This window comes from Poecilia latipinna, unplaced genomic scaffold (genome assembly GCF_001443285.1).
Source record: "Poecilia latipinna isolate Pla-1442-1.1 unplaced genomic scaffold, P_latipinna-1.0 Scaffold926, whole genome shotgun sequence".
NCBI lineage: Eukaryota > Metazoa > Chordata > Actinopteri > Cyprinodontiformes > Poeciliidae > Poecilia > Poecilia latipinna.
Genome location: NW_015113542.1, coordinates 70,185 through 90,404, shown reverse-complemented (window position 1 = coordinate 90,404; position 20,220 = coordinate 70,185). Strand labels below are relative to the sequence as shown.

The 20,220-nt window shown below is 39.7% G+C and overlaps 1 protein-coding gene across 1 annotated transcript in view; it reads left to right on the top strand.

Annotated features, from left to right (window-relative positions):
- Positions 1 to 19,634, top strand: part of cyp26b1 (cytochrome P450, family 26, subfamily b, polypeptide 1) — a 37,068-nt gene extending 17,434 nt beyond the window's left edge. The window contains exons 2-7 of the mRNA XM_015049098.1: positions 2,607 to 2,831; positions 10,358 to 10,476; positions 11,319 to 11,475; positions 12,131 to 12,286; positions 14,264 to 14,548; positions 15,727 to 19,634. Coding sequence (XP_014904584.1) covers positions 2,607 to 2,831; positions 10,358 to 10,476; positions 11,319 to 11,475; positions 12,131 to 12,286; positions 14,264 to 14,548; positions 15,727 to 16,119 — 1,335 coding nt within the window. The 3' untranslated portion in view covers positions 16,120 to 19,634. The remainder of the gene's footprint in view (positions 1 to 2,606; positions 2,832 to 10,357; positions 10,477 to 11,318; positions 11,476 to 12,130; positions 12,287 to 14,263; positions 14,549 to 15,726) is intronic.
- The last annotated feature ends 586 nt before the right edge of the window (positions 19,635 to 20,220 follow it).

Below are 20,220 nucleotides of genomic sequence, written 5' to 3'. Positions count from 1 at the left end.
GCGATTGAAATATTGGAAATACTTGAGGATAAGATGGCAATAAATCTGGTCTGAGGAAATAAATATTAGATTATTATTAATATTAGACTGCAGGGGTCAGCTCTTACAGCAGCTGAGGAAAATGATCTCATGATATCATGTAGAAATTTTTTTCTACTAAAAAAATTAAGATGAGATTATTTTGTGTTAAAGAAACTACACGTATTAAAAAAATGTATATATTCCCACCAAAACATTTAATATTGTGATTTCTGAGCTTTTTGCAGTTGTCTCGGTGCTTCATGTGGTTCTTGTAAAGCTAAAGGTTTTGAAAAGCCACAACCCTTCACTTGTCGCAACACGAACTCTACGCAACAACTGCAAACGTCAAACCATAAATCTGGTGTCGTCTCCTGAAGGAGTTGCTCAATCGTCCTTGGGCGATAGCCAGTGCCGTCGCAGCTCTGTGTTCACCCAGCTGTAAAGGCCTAAAGGTGTAAAAGGTGATGTTTATCTGGGTGTAATCAAAGCCCATTCATCGTTATCCCGTCGTTAACCTCGGCTTCACAAAGAACAACAAACAAAAGCCAGAGAGCGTTCATTTCCCAGTGGGGACCACAACAACCGTTCGTCTTTATTTGTTCACTTTACAGCGTGTTGTTGAACCAACTCTCAGGTTTTAACTGTAATCCAATAAAAACTACAATATTCTCCTCATGAAATAACAAAACATCACAAATATTTGGATACTGTCCTCCTTGGCTGTTTTGACAAAATAAAACATTAAAGAACATTAACGTTAATATTTTTGCAGTTTATAAAATATTCACGTTTGGATCTGTAGTTAATTGTGACAGATTGGCTAATTATATGTGGTGAACCTCAGGGCTCTGGTCTTAGTCCTTTAAGTAACAAACACATGATCCTCATTGCCTTCACACACGACACAAACTAGTATTTACATCCAATAAATTTCTTGAAACTTTAAGATAATACACATGCTATGTTCCAAACAACCTAATAAAAGTCTTAATCTGGCTCTACAGATTAAACTGTAGGTTCAGTATGAAATGCTTCTGATTTTTGACGTTACATTTTTAAAACAGAATATCATGATCCACATTAGCTTTTACTGCAAAACTGAGCTACAACTCATACATCTGAGTCATTGTTTTGAGGCGAAGCTGCACGAGCGCACACATTTAAAAACAAGCTGGAAGCGCTGCTGCTGCCAGAGGTGTCTCAACCAGCAAATAAACTCTCAGCTAAAGTTAGATTTAGCCGATTTCTGCATTCATTTTCATGTTGCAGAGGCTATTAATGTAGACTGAACAAAGACGAACACTGAAGATAAATTAAAAATCTACAGAAAATAACATTAACTTAAACTTTCTCGTTTGAACATGAATTGTGTGTCTCTCTGATGGCTGCATTTATCTTTATCCCCTTGAGTAAAGCAGTAGGTCAAACCAGTTAGTGTTGTCGCTGCAGAGCTTGTGTATGTTTGTTTGCTCTGCGTGTTTTTCTGTTTTGTCGATTCATGAGTTCAGAGTGTGTGTTCGTGGAACCGAACATGTGCGCGCTGGAAGTGTGTGCTTTTACGGTACGTGTGAATACTTGCATGTGAATGTTAGATACGCTGAGCGTGTGTGTGCGCCGCGTTGAGCTGCTCTCAGGCTGATGTATGTCCTGCTCGCTCAAACGGTCCGTTTACAGTTCTGGGGTCGGCTCCCACTCGCTCTGCCACGACCCCGACCATTTGGAGGTCAGCGATGCAGCCGGGTCAGCCCCAAAACTGACTGAGCGGGTTTATCAATAACCAGGACGCTTAGATGAAATGCAATGAGGGTAAAAAAATAAATAGGAAAAGGAGGTAGATTAATTAATGGCACGTTAAAATTAGTTTTACGTACAGTAGTTCTTAGTGGAACCTTTGTATTCACGCGTTTCCAGTACGGCAGTAAATCTGATGCGCAAGCAACATCCTCAAACAATGACAAATTCGCTTTTCTTGGCCCAATCCGGGTTAATTTCTACTTCAAAATGCGATCTGATTGGACGCTGGATAAGCCTGTTACTGTGTTCAAGTTGTGCTAAAAGACGTTAGCATCTCAACGAAGCTAAACTAGCATCTCAATGCTAAACATGTTGCAGCAGCACAGACAACGCTAATGCTAAGGTCAGCTTCCACATTTCTATAGAACCACTTTTTAAAATAAATTACATGAATGAACAGAGGCTCTTATTTTGAAGGACAATTTTGTTTACAGAGACTCATTCATTTTATTTGCTGTTTCTGTTTTTTTTATTTATTTTGGATAACTAAAATGTCTTCCAGTTCCATTGTTGAATGTTCATTGGAGTTTATGGATCTTCGAAAATGTGTTCTTGCCTCATTATGCCAATTAGCATTATATATAGTCTCAAATCAACAATATTATTGTTTATCGTGATAACTTATCATCTAGCAAAACTTCTGATGTCCAGCTGCTTTCCTGATGTTTTCTCATCTTTCCTATTTTGAAGAGTGTCTCAGAAAATGTATGGAAATTAAATGCTCTTATGTTCTCCTTCTGACACACCTTGAAACATAAACATTCTTGGCGCCTGTTCTTCTGCTCTCTCAGGGTTCGGGCTTCCACGCATCGCGAAGGCAGAAATACGGCAACGTGTTCAAGACCCACCTGCTCGGCCGACCTCTGATCCGGGTGACGGGGGCCGAAAACGTCCGGAAGGTTCTGATGGGCGAGCACACGCTGGTGACGGTGGACTGGCCGCAGAGCACGTCGACGCTGCTGGGACCCAACTCTCTGGCCAACAGCATCGGAGACATCCACCGCAGGAGGAGGAAGGTCAGGACCCGAACACGGGGATTTAACTCAGTGGAGTGGGGCGTAAACGTTGCACGAAGCTCTTCGTTCACAGATGATAATTTATGCAAATGCATGAAATATTACGAAGATGTTTACCAAAGGAGGTCAAACTTAAAATATAGGCGACTTATGAATTATTTTTACAAACGGTGGGAAAATTGATGCAGAATGTGGCTGTTACTCTCAAAGAAAAACACATTTTCAGATCCACATCGAATCACATTGTCACAAGTTTTCTGGAGAATATGGCTGAAAAACGTATCACAATATGAGCGTATTATATCAGCCAATATCGATAATTAACCAGTCGTTTCTTTTTGTTTTAAAAATTTGAAATACTGCCAAACTGGCAGTGTGACCTTTCCTGTTTTATCCATAGTTTTCACGAAAAGTCGTATTTTTATTTTTGAACAGTTTTGAGGCACAATGGTAAAAGTTACTCAACAGGTCGACTGTATTCTCGTACTATCATGGCTGTTGAATATTACGACTTTATTCTCATATTACTGCAGCTTTCTTGTAAAAATCAAAGTCATAATGTGAGAATAATTGTACAAAAATAAAGTCAAAATAATATGACGCAATTTTGGTAGTATTATGACTGTATTGTCAAAATATTGCAACTTTATTCTCATATTTTTACGACTTTATGCTTGCATTATTTCTCAATTTATTGTTGAAATATTGATTTTATTCATAATATTATGATTTCATTGTCGAAATATTGACTTTATCTTTCTGTTGTTTGACTTTATTTTCGTATTATTGATTTTTTAAATTGAGCTGTTCTTCCTGGCCCTGGTACTTGTTGTAAATCGATCCCTCTGTCTGAGCGTCATCTGCGGCGCTGAAGCGTGAGAACGACGCCTCCATCAGGAGACTCTCTTCGATTATCGGTTTTCCGTCACTGCCGTCCCTTCCTCTCCGCTGTCTGTACGCGGATCATTACCGGTAATCGCCTTTCCTCTCCTGTTCACCTGACTCACATCGAAGAAGCTCGAAGGAGCGCGTTTTCCTGTAAATCAGTCTCTCATTTTCTCTCATTTTGCGGGGGAGGGAGGGAGAGGCTTCGGTTTCGGTGCCTGGGGACGGCGAGGGGTCGGCTGGGTCTAATCTGAGCTCTGATCCCTTCTCCTCTCCCCGGAGACCCCGGGACTAACCTCATGTAATGACCCCTGATTAGGAAGGCTGCCTCCGACATGGCACAAAGACGGGCTTTCTGTGTGGGGGCCCAGCACACACAAACACACAGCGCGACGTGCGCACACACCTGAACATCGCCCGGCTCTCAACACAATGAAACACGCAGAGAAAAAGGATGTGAGGTCAGGAAAGTTGATTTTAGAGATAAGTTCGTGTCTTGTCTTGCTAAGCAAAACGATATGACAGCCAGTTTTCCACACCTGCTTCTTCTACTATGTCTGTAACACCTGGATAACAAGACAAACAGATCCACAGATGAAGAGATAAAATGCCTTTCAGGAAACAACCAAATGTTTACAACAAAGTTATACTTTCTCCACAGTAATATAATATGAACACAAACTACAAACTTGGTGGGTTTTCGTGTTTTTAGCTCATCTGTTTTGTAGGCTGGGATTCATGTTTTGTTAAAGTCTTTTTATTTTGGGGAATATGAGAGAAATTGTAATCGAGAGTGTCCACATCCTTAAAAAGTCCTTAAAATGTCTTCAATTCATAAAACAAGATGTTGGCCTTAAATATGTAAATCACGTATTTCATCTCATGTATTCTATGTAGCTTCCTTTTTTCTCATGGGACTTTACTGTTACACAAAACTTTGAGTTGGTATTTAGCTGCTAATATACCTCGCAAGGGTAAAGCTAGCTAGTGTATTTATGTCCATCATGGGTAAAGTGCAAATTTATCGCACTTTAAACATCGTCCATCTTCTTTGGCCAAAATGGACGATGTTCATCTTAGCCATTGGCTAACTTCTCTTGCTAACCTTTATGGTTTATTTATTTGCGATTTTCTGTTATACATTTGTACTCTTAGTTTTAATAGTTGTGTTAACTTACATTGTTGTATCTGTTAGCTTGGCTTTGAGTGATTTTCAGCTTTAACTTTCAGGAAATGCTCATTTAACTTTGAGTCTAGTTTCTAGGTTTCAACAAAGTAGCTGTTAGCTGTAGATTCCAGTATTTATTAGCTTGAATTTTATAAACTGAAAGCTAAACTTTGGGTCTGTAAAACTAAAACAAAGTATGAGTAAATGTGGGCTTTGATTTGAGTAGCTGTTAGGTTGGCTTTTGGTGTTTGTTAGCTTTTTAGCTTGACTTTGAGCAACTGTTAGCTTGCTAGCTTAACTTTATGTATCTGTTAGCTTGTTAGCTGAATTTTTTATCTGTCAGCTGCATTAGGTTTGTCAACTGAATGCGGTATGTAGTAGCAAGTCATAAAACCAGAGGGATTTGCCAATATCCTAATGCTAACTACTGATAGCAACATAGGCTAATAACATGTTTATCTGACTTTAATGTTCTAAAGGAACATGTCCATAATCTTTCATGTTTTTATTTTAACTGAGCACAAATAGTGAGAAGTGGTGAAAAACAGTTGATACGTGTGGCAGCCATATTGGATTGTACCTCTGACCATGATCTCTGAAAATCAAACTTCTGTGTACAAAGAGAATATCTTATTTGAAAAGCTCTAGTTTGAGGAATGGTTAGCTTGACTTACAGTAGATTTCTAGATGAAAATTTCTCCCTGATTCTTTCATTACTGTATCTTTCAGATAACACACTGACTACTCAGAACTACTCCCTCTATTCCCAACAACAGCACTGCTTAAAAATCAATGTCCCATCATTGACCAAGCAGAAAAATGGATCTAGAAGGAGTGTGTGAACAGTGTGGTGGTTTCCATGTGTGTGTTGGCAGGTTTAGGGTTCAGTTTTCTGAATAATAAAACCAAATCAACAGACTGAAACCGGACAACAGCGACCCAGAGAAAGAGTGAGCAACCGGCTCGGTGCTCGACCTACTGGACCGGAGCGTGTGTGTCTGCCCTCCCTGCGGTTTTCACACGGAAAGACAATCTTCACACAGCACATTAGCCTTTAGTGGATCACCAGAGCCAGACAGTTTCTATATAACCCAGTACTGAGCTGGGAAACCGAGTCTCTTACAGAACCACAGAGCGCCGGGTTTCCAGCACCGACCGGCCCGGCCGAACAAAATAACACCATCCAGAAGGAACAAGCTGAAGCAAATCTGAAACATGAATATTTCTGTTACACTTAGCAATGCAAATTATCTTGCTTTAGTCAATATGAAGCCTGATTATCGGAGCTGAACTGACTGAAGTTTTGGTGCTATAAAACCTGAGCCTGTCAGAAAGAATGAAGATCTATTATTTCAGATTTTCTCCGTATTTTCCACCAACACAGGCAACAAAAACGACAAACAGAGCCTCGTTTTCATCTAAAACAACTTCAGCCTTGGGTGTTTCATCTTTATATTAAACACTGCCTCACACCTCAGCTGTGAGGCAGAAAGGTGGTGATCAGAAACCACAAACAGCAGAGCGGTTTTCTCATCACCAGTAGAGGGCGCTGCCATTTTGAACTGGGCCTGCCCTCTTTTTATGCCTAAATATAACGCAGCAGGGGTATTTGCACAAATTTACGCTTTAAAATGAGAACATCTTTGAAATTTTAGGTGTCATAGCCTCTGAAATAAATAGAAATTATGCAGCTGAGGAACAAAAGTATTTACCACACAACATATTGAAGTGTTGTACGAAATTAGAGTTAAAGAAGTAAAGCAAAAAAATTTACATACTTTATGTTTAAGACGTTTATATGTAATAAATTATATATAAATAAGATAATTTTAAAGATTAATCAGCATTACTGCAGTTTTAAATCCTGGAATTGGTGGAAATGTCAATTTACTGGGATATAAACTCAACATTTTGAAGCATGTCGTCGTTTTACTGTCGGATACTTTAATATTTTATGATCAAACACCAGCAGTGGCTCAAAACTGTGAAGTGAAGAAGATTATTTTGGGTTTTTGTTTTACTCTGATGTCTGTGAGGATAAATATTTAAACTATATCAGTTTGCCTACTGTCTGGACTTTGACTGGGCCATTTTAACACATAAACTGGACTTTGATCCAAACCATGTCAGTGTAACTTTGGCCGGTTCAAAGTAATATGAGGCCTTCAGCAGAACATGACTTTTTATCAGTTCTGTATCTGTTTTCTTTAAAGCACATACTCCCCAAACTACGACGCTAAGAAAATAAAAAAGAAACGTGTGACAATAAAGTCCTAATAGTACAAAACTAAAGTTTTTATTCTCGTACTTTGACTTTATTCTTATGTTATTGAGACTTTATTCACAATATTACAACTTCATTCTCATAGTTTATGAATTTGTTCTCGTTACATTACGACTTCATTCTCGTAATTAAACTTTTTCCTAATATTTTGCCGTACCAAACCGATTGAACCACGTTGGGAGCCGGTACCTGAAGGAACTTCACCTCCTCTGATCCGGACTGACGACAGAACGTGGAGTAAAAGAGAGCGAAGGAGTATTTTTGAGAAAGAGGATGGATGGAGGGGGCAGGCGGTGACGGGAAGAGGAGGGAGCAGCGAGGGCAGAGAAAAGAATAAAGGAGTCTTTACATGTCTGTGGAACCAGCAGCTCGCAGCACTTTCACATAATTTAAGACATATGGACGTTATTAGAACAACTGTGTGTGTGAGTGTATGTTTTTGTCTTTGCGCTGCAGGCTACAGAGGACAGTCACGTTTTTGTGGTGCAGGAGAATGACTGTTGTGCAGAACAATCCCCCTTCAGCTTCCTCACACACACACACACACACACACACACACACACACACAGCCTCGTCCCGACTGGAACCAGAATGACGCTGCATAAGAACAGAGTTTGATTGGCAGCCAGGATCCACAGAGATGCTGTGTGTGTGGGTGTGTGTGTGTGTGTGTGTGCGTGTTTGTGCGTGTTTGTTTGTAATACCTTGTGGGGACGATTTTCCTGACATATACTACGTTGTGGGGACCAATTGCTCCTTGTGGGGACCGGAGCTTGGTCCCCACGAGGGGAAACCCTGTTTTTGGGTCAGGGGTCAGAGTTAGGACTAAGGTATGAATTGAGTTTTGGTTAGGGTTAGGTATGTGATGGTTAGGGTTAGGAAAAGGGTAAAGGTAAGGGTTAGGCTGTAGAAATGAATGGAAGTCAATGGAAAGTCCCCACAAAGATAGCAACACAAACGTGTGTGTGTTTGGATGACCTGTAGTTACCTTCCAGGGAGTAGCACACTGACGGACTGACTCGTTGGTCCTACGGTAGCTCAGCCCTGCTGCTCCGGGTCTATTTATGTCAGTGTGTGTGTGAACAGCCAAAGGGTTCAGTCAGACGGAGCAATTATAAACAATTCATCGTAGACGGGTTAAATGGGTTAATTCACAGCCTTACATAACCGGGACATGCAATACAAAAAGGTTCTTCAGGGTTTTTGCTGGTGTTTCGAAGATTTTCTTTGGACTTTGGTTGATTTTTTTCTTAATCCAGTTCGTTTGGGGAGGTGTGAATGAACTGCTGCGAACCAAAAAGCGAACTCTGCCCCGCCTAAAACCCACGTCTTGGTTCGGTTGAAATGAACTCTGCTGCGTTTTGAATGCGTATGTGGACTGGAGACCGCTCCAAAGTAGGAAATGAGCAGGGAATTCTGGGTAAATACAACCAAATCAAACGCGTGAGTCTAATGCTAGCAGGGGAAATGATTTTTCCAAAGACAAAAGAAAAATCCTACATCTGCTAAAATCTGATGCTGATCCATTTCTGTTTGTATTTCATGAAGAAGGAAGTTGTGTTGTTTCCTTCAGTGGGTCTTGGTGTAGCGCCACCACAGGCGAGGAGGGGAACAGGTTTTTCTAAGGTTCATTTATGCAGTGAAGTGTGAAAGAGAACCACACCAACTGAACATGAAACAAATATTTCAACAGACGACAAAGTTGCTTCTCTGGACTCATTTTGGGTTAATTTTTGCTTTAAAAAAATGATCAGATTGGACTCTGGAAAAGAGTATTATGTTCTATTTGTGCTAAGAGGAGTTAGCCAAAGCTAAACGAACATTTTAATGCTAAACATGTTGCAGCGGCGTAGACGTCGCCAACACTGGTGTCAGCGTCTGTATTTCTAAAGCATGTGTGTTTTGCCATTACCATTATATTACATAAAAATGGTCTTAAAACAACAATATTATCGTTTATAGCAATAACTTCTAGAGTTAGCAAACTTTGCCATTTTGACAGGCCAAATTGTTTGTGATGGTTCTTTACCAGATCTTAGGATTGGACAATATGGCAGAAAAACGTATCATGATGTAAGCGTTTCATATCATTTAGATAGATAATTATTGATTCATGGTTTTTTTTTCCTTGTTGTTTTAAATATATGGACTATTGCCAAAATGGTGGCCTGACCTTTCCTCTTTAATCCACAGTTTTCTCTCCACAATCTTGTTTATTTTTAACAGTTATGAGGGGAAACCTTAAACTGCTGCTGTGCCAGTCACTCAAGGAGTCGTTGCTAGGTAACCAAAGAGTGAGAGAGTTGCTAGGTAACCAAAGAGTGAGAGAGTGACGTGACTATCATAATATATGTGACCCTACCAGATCTCCCTTGGAAAACAATAAAGCTGCTAACCACAGAGGTATGGAGACGATCACTACTTATGATGTAATCTCCAACAAATAAAGAAAGTCTTTAATTCACGAGGAAAAGAAACCCGTGTGTGACTTTTGAGTGAACCCGACGACGGGCCACCAGCCATTACACAGAAGCTCGTTCAGACGTTCCAGCCTCGTTTCATCGAGCAGAAAATGCAAACCATGTGCGTTTTGCTCAGGGATGTGCCGCGTCGCGATTCCCGATTCGCTCCAACCTTGTCGTGGAAAAGGATTTCCCGAAGTGGTCCCAACAAGCAGCTCCTTTATGTTCTGTTCTCCAACAGCTCTGACTGTCAGATGCATGGAAATATTATTTGTTTAGACAAAGATACGTTTTAGAGACTGTTTAAAAATAGTTATAAAGGCCTCATTCTTATTCTTCTACTTCTAAATCACACCCAGGACAGTTTTAAGGGGCAGTTTTGGAGGTCCGATCTGATGGAATGTTATTTGTTCAAACAGCGCTGACGACTGGTGATTGATTCGTCCAGAAAAAACGCTTGAAGCGGGCTTTACGTGGACCCCCCTCCTCGCTTTTTCCTCTTCAGCCTGTCAGAAAATGCTTTGCTGACTGCAGAGGAAAAACCTCTAAAAGTTTCTCTACAGAAATGTAGTGACTCTCTGTCTCTCTCTCTCGATCCACAGCTGAACTTTCTACTAAATTTCACATTAATTGTGCGTGTTATTCTCTGACTGGCGACTTGAGGCAGCTGCTTTGCGTAATTTTAAGTCCAATTTAATTGAAGTGGTCTTTCATTTTGTGTCTGCAGGTGTTCGCCAAAGTGTTCAGCCATGAAGCGTTGGAGTCCTACCTCCCAAAAATTCAGCAGGTCATCCAAGAGAGCCTCCGAGTATGGAGCTCCAACCCCGAGCCCATCAACGTCTACAGGTACGCCGGCAGCCCAGGAAGGTCACCCTGAGTCCGTTCACACCAGTTCTGTTTAGTCCACTTTAACCAAACTCCAGTTAGTTTAGAAAGTTTGGTTTGTTTGGGGAGGTGTGAACGCGAATTCAAACTCTGATCCGAACCAAAAACAGCGAACTCTGGTCCGCCTACAAACCTCGGTCTCTGTTCGATTGAAGTGAACTCTGGTGCGGTTCGAAATCATGTGTGAACGCAAAGCAAAGTGCTCCAAAAACAGGAAGTGGATTATAGTGCAGGGCATTCTGGGTAAATACAAACCAAAACAAATGCCTAAGAAACGGCTTGTTGTCTTTTACCAAAGAGAAAAGAGAAATCCTGTAACTGCTAATGTCTGATGCCTCTATTTTTGTTCCCATCTTGTAAAAACAAAAGTTGCACTAAGTCACTGCGTTCTTTTACAAATGTGCGCAGATCTTTGTCTGCTAATGTTAAAAAACAAGAAACTCCTATGAATGCGGTTATCATGGTGCAAGAGAAATGGAGAGCAGTTTGTTGGTTTGATAAAACACAACCCGAAATCGTTTGGGTTAAGATTTCTTTACCTCAACGAGATAATATCGGCGATAACTTTTACCCTTAGCTTTTCTAATCTGTATCTGAAGATCTCTCAGGTTGAGTTTCACGTGTTTTTAAAAATCCATCGTAGTCAAACCAAAATCGTGTGGGGTAATTTGTACCAGATTTCTTGACGATAAGGAGAGAATCATATGTGGAAAAATATCCCATTTTTCTCCTTTATCGTTTCTGAAGTGAAGATGTGTCAGGCTGAGTTTGACGTGTTTGGACGTGACCGTGTCGTTCCTCAGGGAAAGCCAGCGGCTGTCGTTCACCATGGCCGTCAGGGTGCTGCTGGGATTCAGGGTGTCGGAGGAGGAAATGAGGCACCAGTTCTCCACCTTTCAGGACTTCGTCAACAACCTCTTCAGCCTCCCAATCGACCTGCCGTTCAGCGGCTACCGGAAGGTAAGACGACGATTTCCACAGATCAGGTCAACAGTAACGGGAATTTATCGTGATAAATCAAAAATCTTATGATGAGAAATTTATTGTGATAAATGATAAGTATGATAATTTGCCATCTATACTCTAGCTGTGTTTCCATTAACCATAAAATTGGACAAATTGAAATTCACTTAATGGAAAAGTGGCAATTTTGAAAAAACTCACGTTTTTCAGCCGTATCAAAATAGATGTGAAGAGAAAAACAGTTGGTTAACAGCCAGTTGGCATTGTGTTGGTGGAAACGACAGGAAGTGGTAGGAGGATTTGTTCTTGTTGCATCACACAGTTCATAAAAAGTTGTGCGTCATTCGAACGTGTTGAATCCATCGCTCTTCTGTGAAATCGCCAACAGTTTCCCCAAAACGCTGCCTACGTTGCCCCTAGCTGCAGCTAGCATGCGGCTAAATTAAATCTCATGTAACTGTTTTACATCCGTCGCTGCCAGAAGTCTTAATAACTTATCGCGTGATTTTAATTTAACTTCTCATCTAATGGAAACACAGCAACTGTGAAATTTAGTTTTTTTGACATTAGCAGAACATAGACAAGGATTTCCCTACATTTGTAATGTAGCTTCTGAATGTATTTGACGTGTTTTCATGCGGTTCTTCTGCAGGGAATCCGAGCGCGAGACACGCTTCAGAAAAGCATAGAGAAAGCCATCAGAGAAAAGCCTCTGTGTTCCCAGGGGAAGGATTACAGCGACGCGCTGGACGTCCTGATGGAGAGCGCCAAGGAGAACGGCACAGAGCTCAGCATGCAGGAGCTCAAGGTACGAAACACCCAGGACCACGGAAACGTTCGTCCAGAATTCATCCAAACCACATGTTGAAAAAACTATTATTATTTTAACTGTATGGAACAATAATAAGGCCATTTTTAGTTGTGTAATTTCCAAAAAGAAGCACATTTTGCACATATTTCTCCATTTGTTTATGATGATGACAATTTATTTGCCAAGATTTTATGATAAAACTTTGTTTTGTAGTTACATGAATAAAATAATATGAGAATAAAGACATAACATTAACAGAAAAAAAGTCTTAAAATTACTAGAAGGAAAGTTGTTTTTACTGAGAGCAAAGTTTCAATAGTTCTAACGTTCTGACCAGCATATCTAATCCTAGTCTAGGCTTATTTCTCGTATTATTATGTATATTCTGCTATTTTTTACAACTTATGTCATATTACAACTATTTTGGTAATATTACGACTTTATCCTGGTATTATTGTCACTTTTTCCTTATATTCGTATGACTGTTCTCATAATATTGCTACTATTCTGGTAATAAAATGATTTCCTGTATTACTTAGACTTTTTTCTCTGGTAATATAATGACTATTCTGACCATTTAAAAAAATATATCTATATATCTCAGCCTGGCCCTACTATTCCTAAAAAAAAAAACAGCAGCTTGTTATACCTAAAAATTACATCATTAACAGGTTTTGTCTCTTTGGATGTTGGTTTCACTTTCGTTCCTTATTTTGAAAGTTTGGTTAAATATCCTGCTATAAGCATCACGTCGTATTTCCCGTCATCACCGACTCAAATGTTTGACTCCACCCTCAAATTGCGCTAAAGCCAGACACTAAAAACCTTGGAGAGGAATGAATAAAATGAGGAATTGAAGGAATGAGCTGCATTAACTCTTGAAATACGGAGCTGATGTCAACAGGCGGTAAAGAAACTTCGGCGCAGCCTCTGTTTACCTATTTGAGGAATTCAGTGGAGGCTTTTTTCTCTCTCTGCTTCACTGTTTGTGGTTTCTGGGCGAAGTCCAGGACCAAAAATAAGTCAACACTGCCCCCGCTAGGGGTCTGAATGAGGCCTCCTGTACGCACACACTCCACCGCGCTCAGAAAGTGAACGGGGAGGCCCCGGCCTTCGCTGACTCATTTAAAACACTCGTGCTGCGTGAAGCGCAGACACAGGTGATGGCAGAGGGGAGAGGCTTACGATCTGAGGCACGCGGCCCGGTCCGTCTTATTTATTCCAGAACCAGCATGGCACTTTCTGTGTAATTGGAAAACATTTTCTTACTTTCTTTCAAATGTGTCGCTTTTCAGGAATCAAACACATTTCCATTAACTGGTCAGGGATTTTTTTCTGGAGAGGGGGGCGACTTTGCCAACAATAAGAAACTGAATGTGTGCAACAGAGGACTTGTCGCCAAAGCAAGTTTTCCTACTTGGTTTGGATTTTTACCAACTGCATTTTCAAAATAATAAATCACAGCAAAACTAAGAATCCAAGGAGAGAAAACTTCTTTTCTTCAATCATAAGTTGTCCAGCAAAGCTCAAAGCTTTAGTTGCTGGAGTAAGGTAGTTAGTGTCCAACATGAAGAGCCTTATGGAAGTGTAAGGGAGCATTCACACCAGCCATGTTTAGTCCGCTTTAATCTGGTTTACATGCCTAATCAAACTTTGGTTCACCTACAAATCGGTGTCAAAGTTCAGTGGAAGTGAATTCTGGTGCGTTTTTTTTTTTTTTTTTAAGGATTTGGTTCATTTGACTCGGTGCAGTGTGAAAGAGAACCGCAGCAACTGAAAATGTAACAGTTTTGGTCCACAATCAAACCGAGTCTTCTGGACTATCGGGTGTGAAAACGCCCTGAGAGTTCACCAGAGATTTTTCACATTCAGCATTTCAAATCTTTAAAAATGCCGTTTTAAGCCATCGTAGTTCTCTTGTCGTTAAGATGAATGCAAGTTAAAATAAAAGCTGCTTTTCTCACGCTTCCACAGGAATCAACCATCGAGCTGATCTTCGCTGCCTTCGCCACCACCGCCAGCGCTAGCACCTCCCTGATCATGGCGCTCCTCCGCCACCCTCAGGTTCTGGAGCGCCTCCGGGAGGAGCTCAGGGGCCGGGGCCTCCTCCACAACGGCTGCCTCTGTCCTGAACAAGAGCTGAGGCTGGACACGATCATCAGCCTCAAGTACCTGGACTGTGTCATCAAGGAGGTGCTGAGGCTCTACACGCCGGTCTCCGGCGCCTACCGAACAGCAATGCAGACCTTCGAACTAGATGTAAGTCTTTATGTGCAATTTTGTTAATTTTATTACTAGTGGAGTACCTCAGGGCACCTTGTTGGGCCCTATTCCCTTCAGGTTCAATTAAAAAATAAATAATAAGTCATATTACCTTTAGATGATCTGGCTGTACGTAGCTAGCGCTGTAGCACCCAGCATATGTCATCTACACAAGAAACATAACCAACGTGGCGACATCTTATCAGCATTTATAAATTAAACAGCCTACAGTAATTTTACTGTCTTGTTTCTACATCTTAAATAAATGTTTCTCAAATCAAGTCTAATTTCGTGCATGGGCACAAAGCTGTGGGGGGGGGAAAAGACGATTCTTTTAGAACAACTCCATTAACAAGATGAAACCTGGAGACGTAGGTATTATTAATTCAGAGCTGTGCATCACGCCCATCGGAAAATAAGGCAGAAAATCATTGAAAACAGCTCAAAACCACTCATATTCTTTTTTTTTCTCACGCTCTGTGTCGGCTACGCTGCGCACAGACTCGTTGCCGTGGCAACTGACTGACGACAGCTGCACTAGTGTATCAGGATTCAACACCAAGAAACACACAAACATTTCCCACATAAAGAACAGAACATTCGGTCCGTCTCAGCTGCATGTTTTCAGGCTTGATGTTTAATAAGTGATTGTCTGAACACAGCGGCGGATAATTAGCTAATTTAAACATCTTCTGCTGAGTTGAGGGGCGGGTCGTCTTTTTTATTTTTAACTGGACCAAAACACATCAAATTCTGCAGCACATCTACTTGTTAAGTTGTCAAAGTCAAGCTAGCATAACTTACCCAGTTCCCTCTTCTTTGCTATTTCTTTTAAATTTATATTAAATTGTTGTTGTACATTTCTATTAAAGCTTTTTCCTGACCTTGTTGTCTAGTTGTTGTAGTGTTGACAATTAGTAGAAAAGCACTGCAACCATTTTTCTTTTATATATCATGGTGTACATTTAAAATTTAGCGAGTTATGTTGATAACTTGACAGCTAAAACCAGTGGTAGTCATTGTTGGCGTCTAGTCACAACTAATCATGAATACTTTTTATAGTCAGCTTAGTAATTATTTCCACAAATTGTAGAAGAGTCTGCTTAAATTTTTAGGACTAATTGCATCAGATAAATCCTACAAACCGTCTTATTCTCTGGTATTTTTCTCTACAGGGAGTTCAGATTCCCAAAGGCTGGAGTGTGATGTACAGCATTCGGGACACTCACGACACAGCTGCCGTCTTCAAAGACGTGGAAGCCTTCGACCCCGACCGCTTCAGTCAGGAGCGGAGCGAAGACAAGGAGGGCCGCTTCCACTACCTGCCGTTTGGCGGCGGCGTTCGCTCCTGTCTGGGAAAGCAACTCGCCACGCTTTTCCTGCGCATCCTGGCCATCGAGCTGGCCAGCACCAGCCGCTTTGAGCTGGCCACTCGCCAGTTCCCGCGTGTCATCACGGTGCCCGTGGTTCACCCCGTCGATGGGTTAAAGGTCAAGTTCTACGGCCTGGACTCCAATCAGAACGAGATCTTGGCGAAGTCAGACGAGCTGCTGGGAGCGACGGTTTAGTAAGGGCGGCTGCTCATGAGGGTTGGGTGGGGAAGTTCAGAGATTTAAGTCTTTAGGGAGAAGATTGATGGAAGGAAACAATAATTTCAGAAAGATTTTTCCTTCTTCACCTTTGTTCTGCCAGATTGGAGCGTTCTTTCAGACTCTTCTAACAAATGGTTATCAGGACTCTTCTTTAAGAAAGGAGGAAACTGCCAAAAACTTTTTAAATATGCTCTATTCTGTGTATTTTCTGAAGAAGTATACTTACAAAATATGTACAAAAAGCTATCTAATATAATTTGAATGGGAGTGGTGCACAACAGACTTTTGGTGAAATGAAGAGTTGAGATGAGAACAGTGACGGTGTTTTAGAGAGAGGCGGGAGATAAAACAGGGTATAGAGAGAAGGAATATAATTTTCAACCATTTTGCTTGTGCTTAAATTCAATAAATCATTTTCAGTTGACTTGCAGGGTAAAAGAGATGGATTATATGGAAACAGAGTTTTTCTTATCGGCGAGTATTTAACCTTGCAGCCATGTGCTCAAATGTGTAATATCTGATACAGGGATGAATATTTTTAAAAAATCAAGGACAAAATTGCTTTCACTGATTGGATACGTTAAGCATACAATACATTTTAATATAGAAAGAGAATTTTTTATTATTTTTTTTAAATTGCCTAAAAAAATAATAACCAGACAGTCTAACAACAACTTGATTTGAAAACAAACTTTTAAAAACTGTTAAATTTGGATTGTTTTATTTATATCCTTTTTTTGGATCATCATATCTATTGTTAGGTTTAAGAAAAGCCTTCTTCATTAACCTTAATAACTAAGTCTTCTTCATTGGAAATAAAATTGTTAAGCTGTAGGAACCAAATGCACCTGGTTAGGGTTAATGAACCGAGCCTACTTAGTTTGGCTTAAGAGCAGGAAACCCAGTATTTCATACTTGATTAGGTTTAGGAACCAGATCGAAACAAACCAACTTCTTTATGTTGAAACGGAAACTTGGTTAACGACCAATCCTACTAGACTGGTTTAGGGACTACAGGCTTAGAAACCGTTCCCACTTGGGCAGGTTTAAGAACCAACCCTACTTTATTGGGTTTAGTAACCAAATCTACTTGATCAGATTTTGTTAAGAAATCCTCCTTTGTTGTCAATTCTATTTGGTTTTTAGAAACCAATCCTAGTTCATTGGATTTAGGAGCCAAACCTTCTTGGTCATATTTAGGAAGCAGTCCTACTTGGTTGGATTGGTTTATGTACCAACTCTATTTGGTTCTGATTAGAGAGCAGTCCTACTTCATTGGGTTTAGGAACCAGTCTTTCTTGGCCAGGTTTAGAAACCAACTCTACTTGATTGAGTTTAGGAAGAAATTATACTTAATTGGGTTTAGGAAACAATTCTACTCAATAGGATTTTTGGAAAGAAATCCTTTGTTGTCAGTCTTACTTGGTTGGTGTTGAAGAACCACGCCTACTTAACTGGGTCTAGGAACCAAACTGACTTGGTCGTGTTGAAGAATCAAGCCTACTTGGGTAGCTTTAGGAACCAAACTGACTTGGTCATGTTTATCTGAACAAGCTAGCATTAGCTTTAGGAGTTAAGCTTAGTTGTTGACCAAACCTACTTTATTTACATATCCAGTTTACTCAGTTAGTTTCCAAACCTTTTTGGTCAAAAAAAAGGTTTGAACCAAATTTACATGTTTATATTTAGAAATTATTCCCAAGAAGGTTCTGCTTACCATCAGTGACACAACTAACTACAAAATCTGCGGCTGTTATGGTATTAAAAACCAGTTTTAAAAAACTTTTTGTTAAAAAACAAAACACAGGTTGACTATTCCCAACAGTAAAAAATACAAACTTGAACGCTTCCTAAATTTTGCTTAACCTAGTGATGCTAACGTTAAACTCAGGTGCAAAGAAGACAATGTAAAACTTAGATTATCTGCTTGTTGATATTTTTCTGACTGCAAAATAAAATTTCTTACTAATAGCTTTAATTTTTTAGGTGAAACAACTACCTGGCAAATTAAGATTTTATTTTTTAGCTAATGTATTCCTCTATCTTATCCTTTACAGTTCAGAAGGCACAATTTTCAGTTTTTCTAGTTATTAAATAAACAAAGCTACCAACTTACATTAAGAGATTAAAACGTCATGGATAATGAACGTATTTGATAGTATGCTTGTTCTCATAAAGTAGTGCACCTTCTTAGGCTGGAACCGGGTTAAAAGATCAGGGGATTTGGTGAAAGTATATAGGAAGAGACCTACATACATGCTGCTTAAGTGCTGCCTTATCTTTGTCCTTTTTTTTTGTGCACTTCTTTTATTGTTCCACCACCATGGAGGTCAACGGCGTTTACTCTCTCGTTGCTCCTCCGTTCAACAACAAGACTGCAAAGCAAATTCAGTCCCAGAAGGCTTGAGGTGATTGCACAATCAGAACTTCGGGAATTTGCGTGTTCGGTTACCCCAGAGGTTTTGGGGGGCGGAGCTTCTGCAGCAGAGATCTGGAACTTGCTACAAGACATTCTAAAGCGTCTGAGAAATGGACCAATGGGGTATCAGGCAGGGGGCGGGGCTTCCTCCGTGGAGTTCTGGAACTTGCTAGCGGAACTTTCAGACATTCCGGAGAGTTCTAAAGAGAAAAGGACCAATGAGATATCAGACAGGGGGCGGGGCTTGATGGACTCTGCCTGTGCCACGCCCGTTTCATTTCTCCCAACCACACCACTGATTTTTATTTTGTTTTCACAACAGAGAAATATGAAAACTGAAATGGTTTGTTTTGCTGCTTTTTCTTGTATACGTTTTCAAGTTGAAAGTTATAGATTGCAATAGTTTGTACTGAGTGAGATTTGTGTTGTCAATTCTTTTCTTTTTTTTAAAAAACATTTTTTAAAGCATAAGGAGCATTAATAGGGTTATTAATAGGTGTGTATTAATTTGTACATTATTCCTTATCAGACTATGGGGAAATAGCTATTTACATCAACTAATAACCTATTATTAATGTTATTGTATGAATAATATTGTTGGTATAAGATATTTGAAATGCTATTTTTTATTCTATTGCAGATTTAGTTTTTAGCCTACATGAGAATGTCTTTGGTAAATATTGGATGTATTTAGAATGTTATGAATTTCAGTTTATATTGTAAACAGTGTTTAAAATGTTGATATTGTTGATTTGATTACTGTAATAATTATTATTTTTGTTATCCAGACTTATTATCACTGCATTTTATTTTACATTAATTATGGAAACAGAAAGCACTTGCCAGATATGTTTATTTTTTAAGTGCCATGCGACTACAGTTCAATCTTCCTTTCAACCTGTTGGTTTCTGAGTCTGTCTTATGTCCTTCTGTACATAATTTGCAATTCTTTTTACAGGAAGAAATGTTCATTTAGTTTAATTATGAATGTCTCGTGATAGTTTTTCCATTTTCTTTTTTTGTTACCAAGACTGCTATGTGTACTCCTGTAATAAACCACAAAGAAAAAATATCTGACTAGTGAAATGTTTCTTATTTTGGCTTTTATGTGTGTATTCGCCAATTAGCGCAACAAAAGAAATATTGCAGAGTAGTATTGATCTACAAATTACTCAATTAGTTAAGCAAAGACAACAAACAAAAAGGCGACAACAAAGGCGTGTAAAAAAAAAATTAAATGTAGACATAAGGAATGTCACAACAAAATGTTATGTTTCAACACAGAATGTTTTTTTTCCACCTATTTTTCCTAATATTTCTTGTTTTAGTAAATCTAAAGACAAATATTTTGGGCAAAGTTGGAGAAAAACTAAGAATGCCAAAGAATAAATAAGTACGTAAATTAAAGATAACTAAAGAGCATGTTTAGTGATCATGAAAGGTTTCATCCCTGTAACTAGCTAAACATTTAAAGTTGTTAAATATTTCTAACACTGTTGTCCCTTAGTGGGGTCAGGAGGTTCTGCTGCTGATCTCCAGCTAACGTTCGGGGCGAGAGGCGGGTTCACCCTGGACAGATCGCCCGTCTGTCGCCGTTACTTATTCCACAAATATAATTTTAAGAGGTATTTCTGAAATACCTCTTAAAATATTAGAAA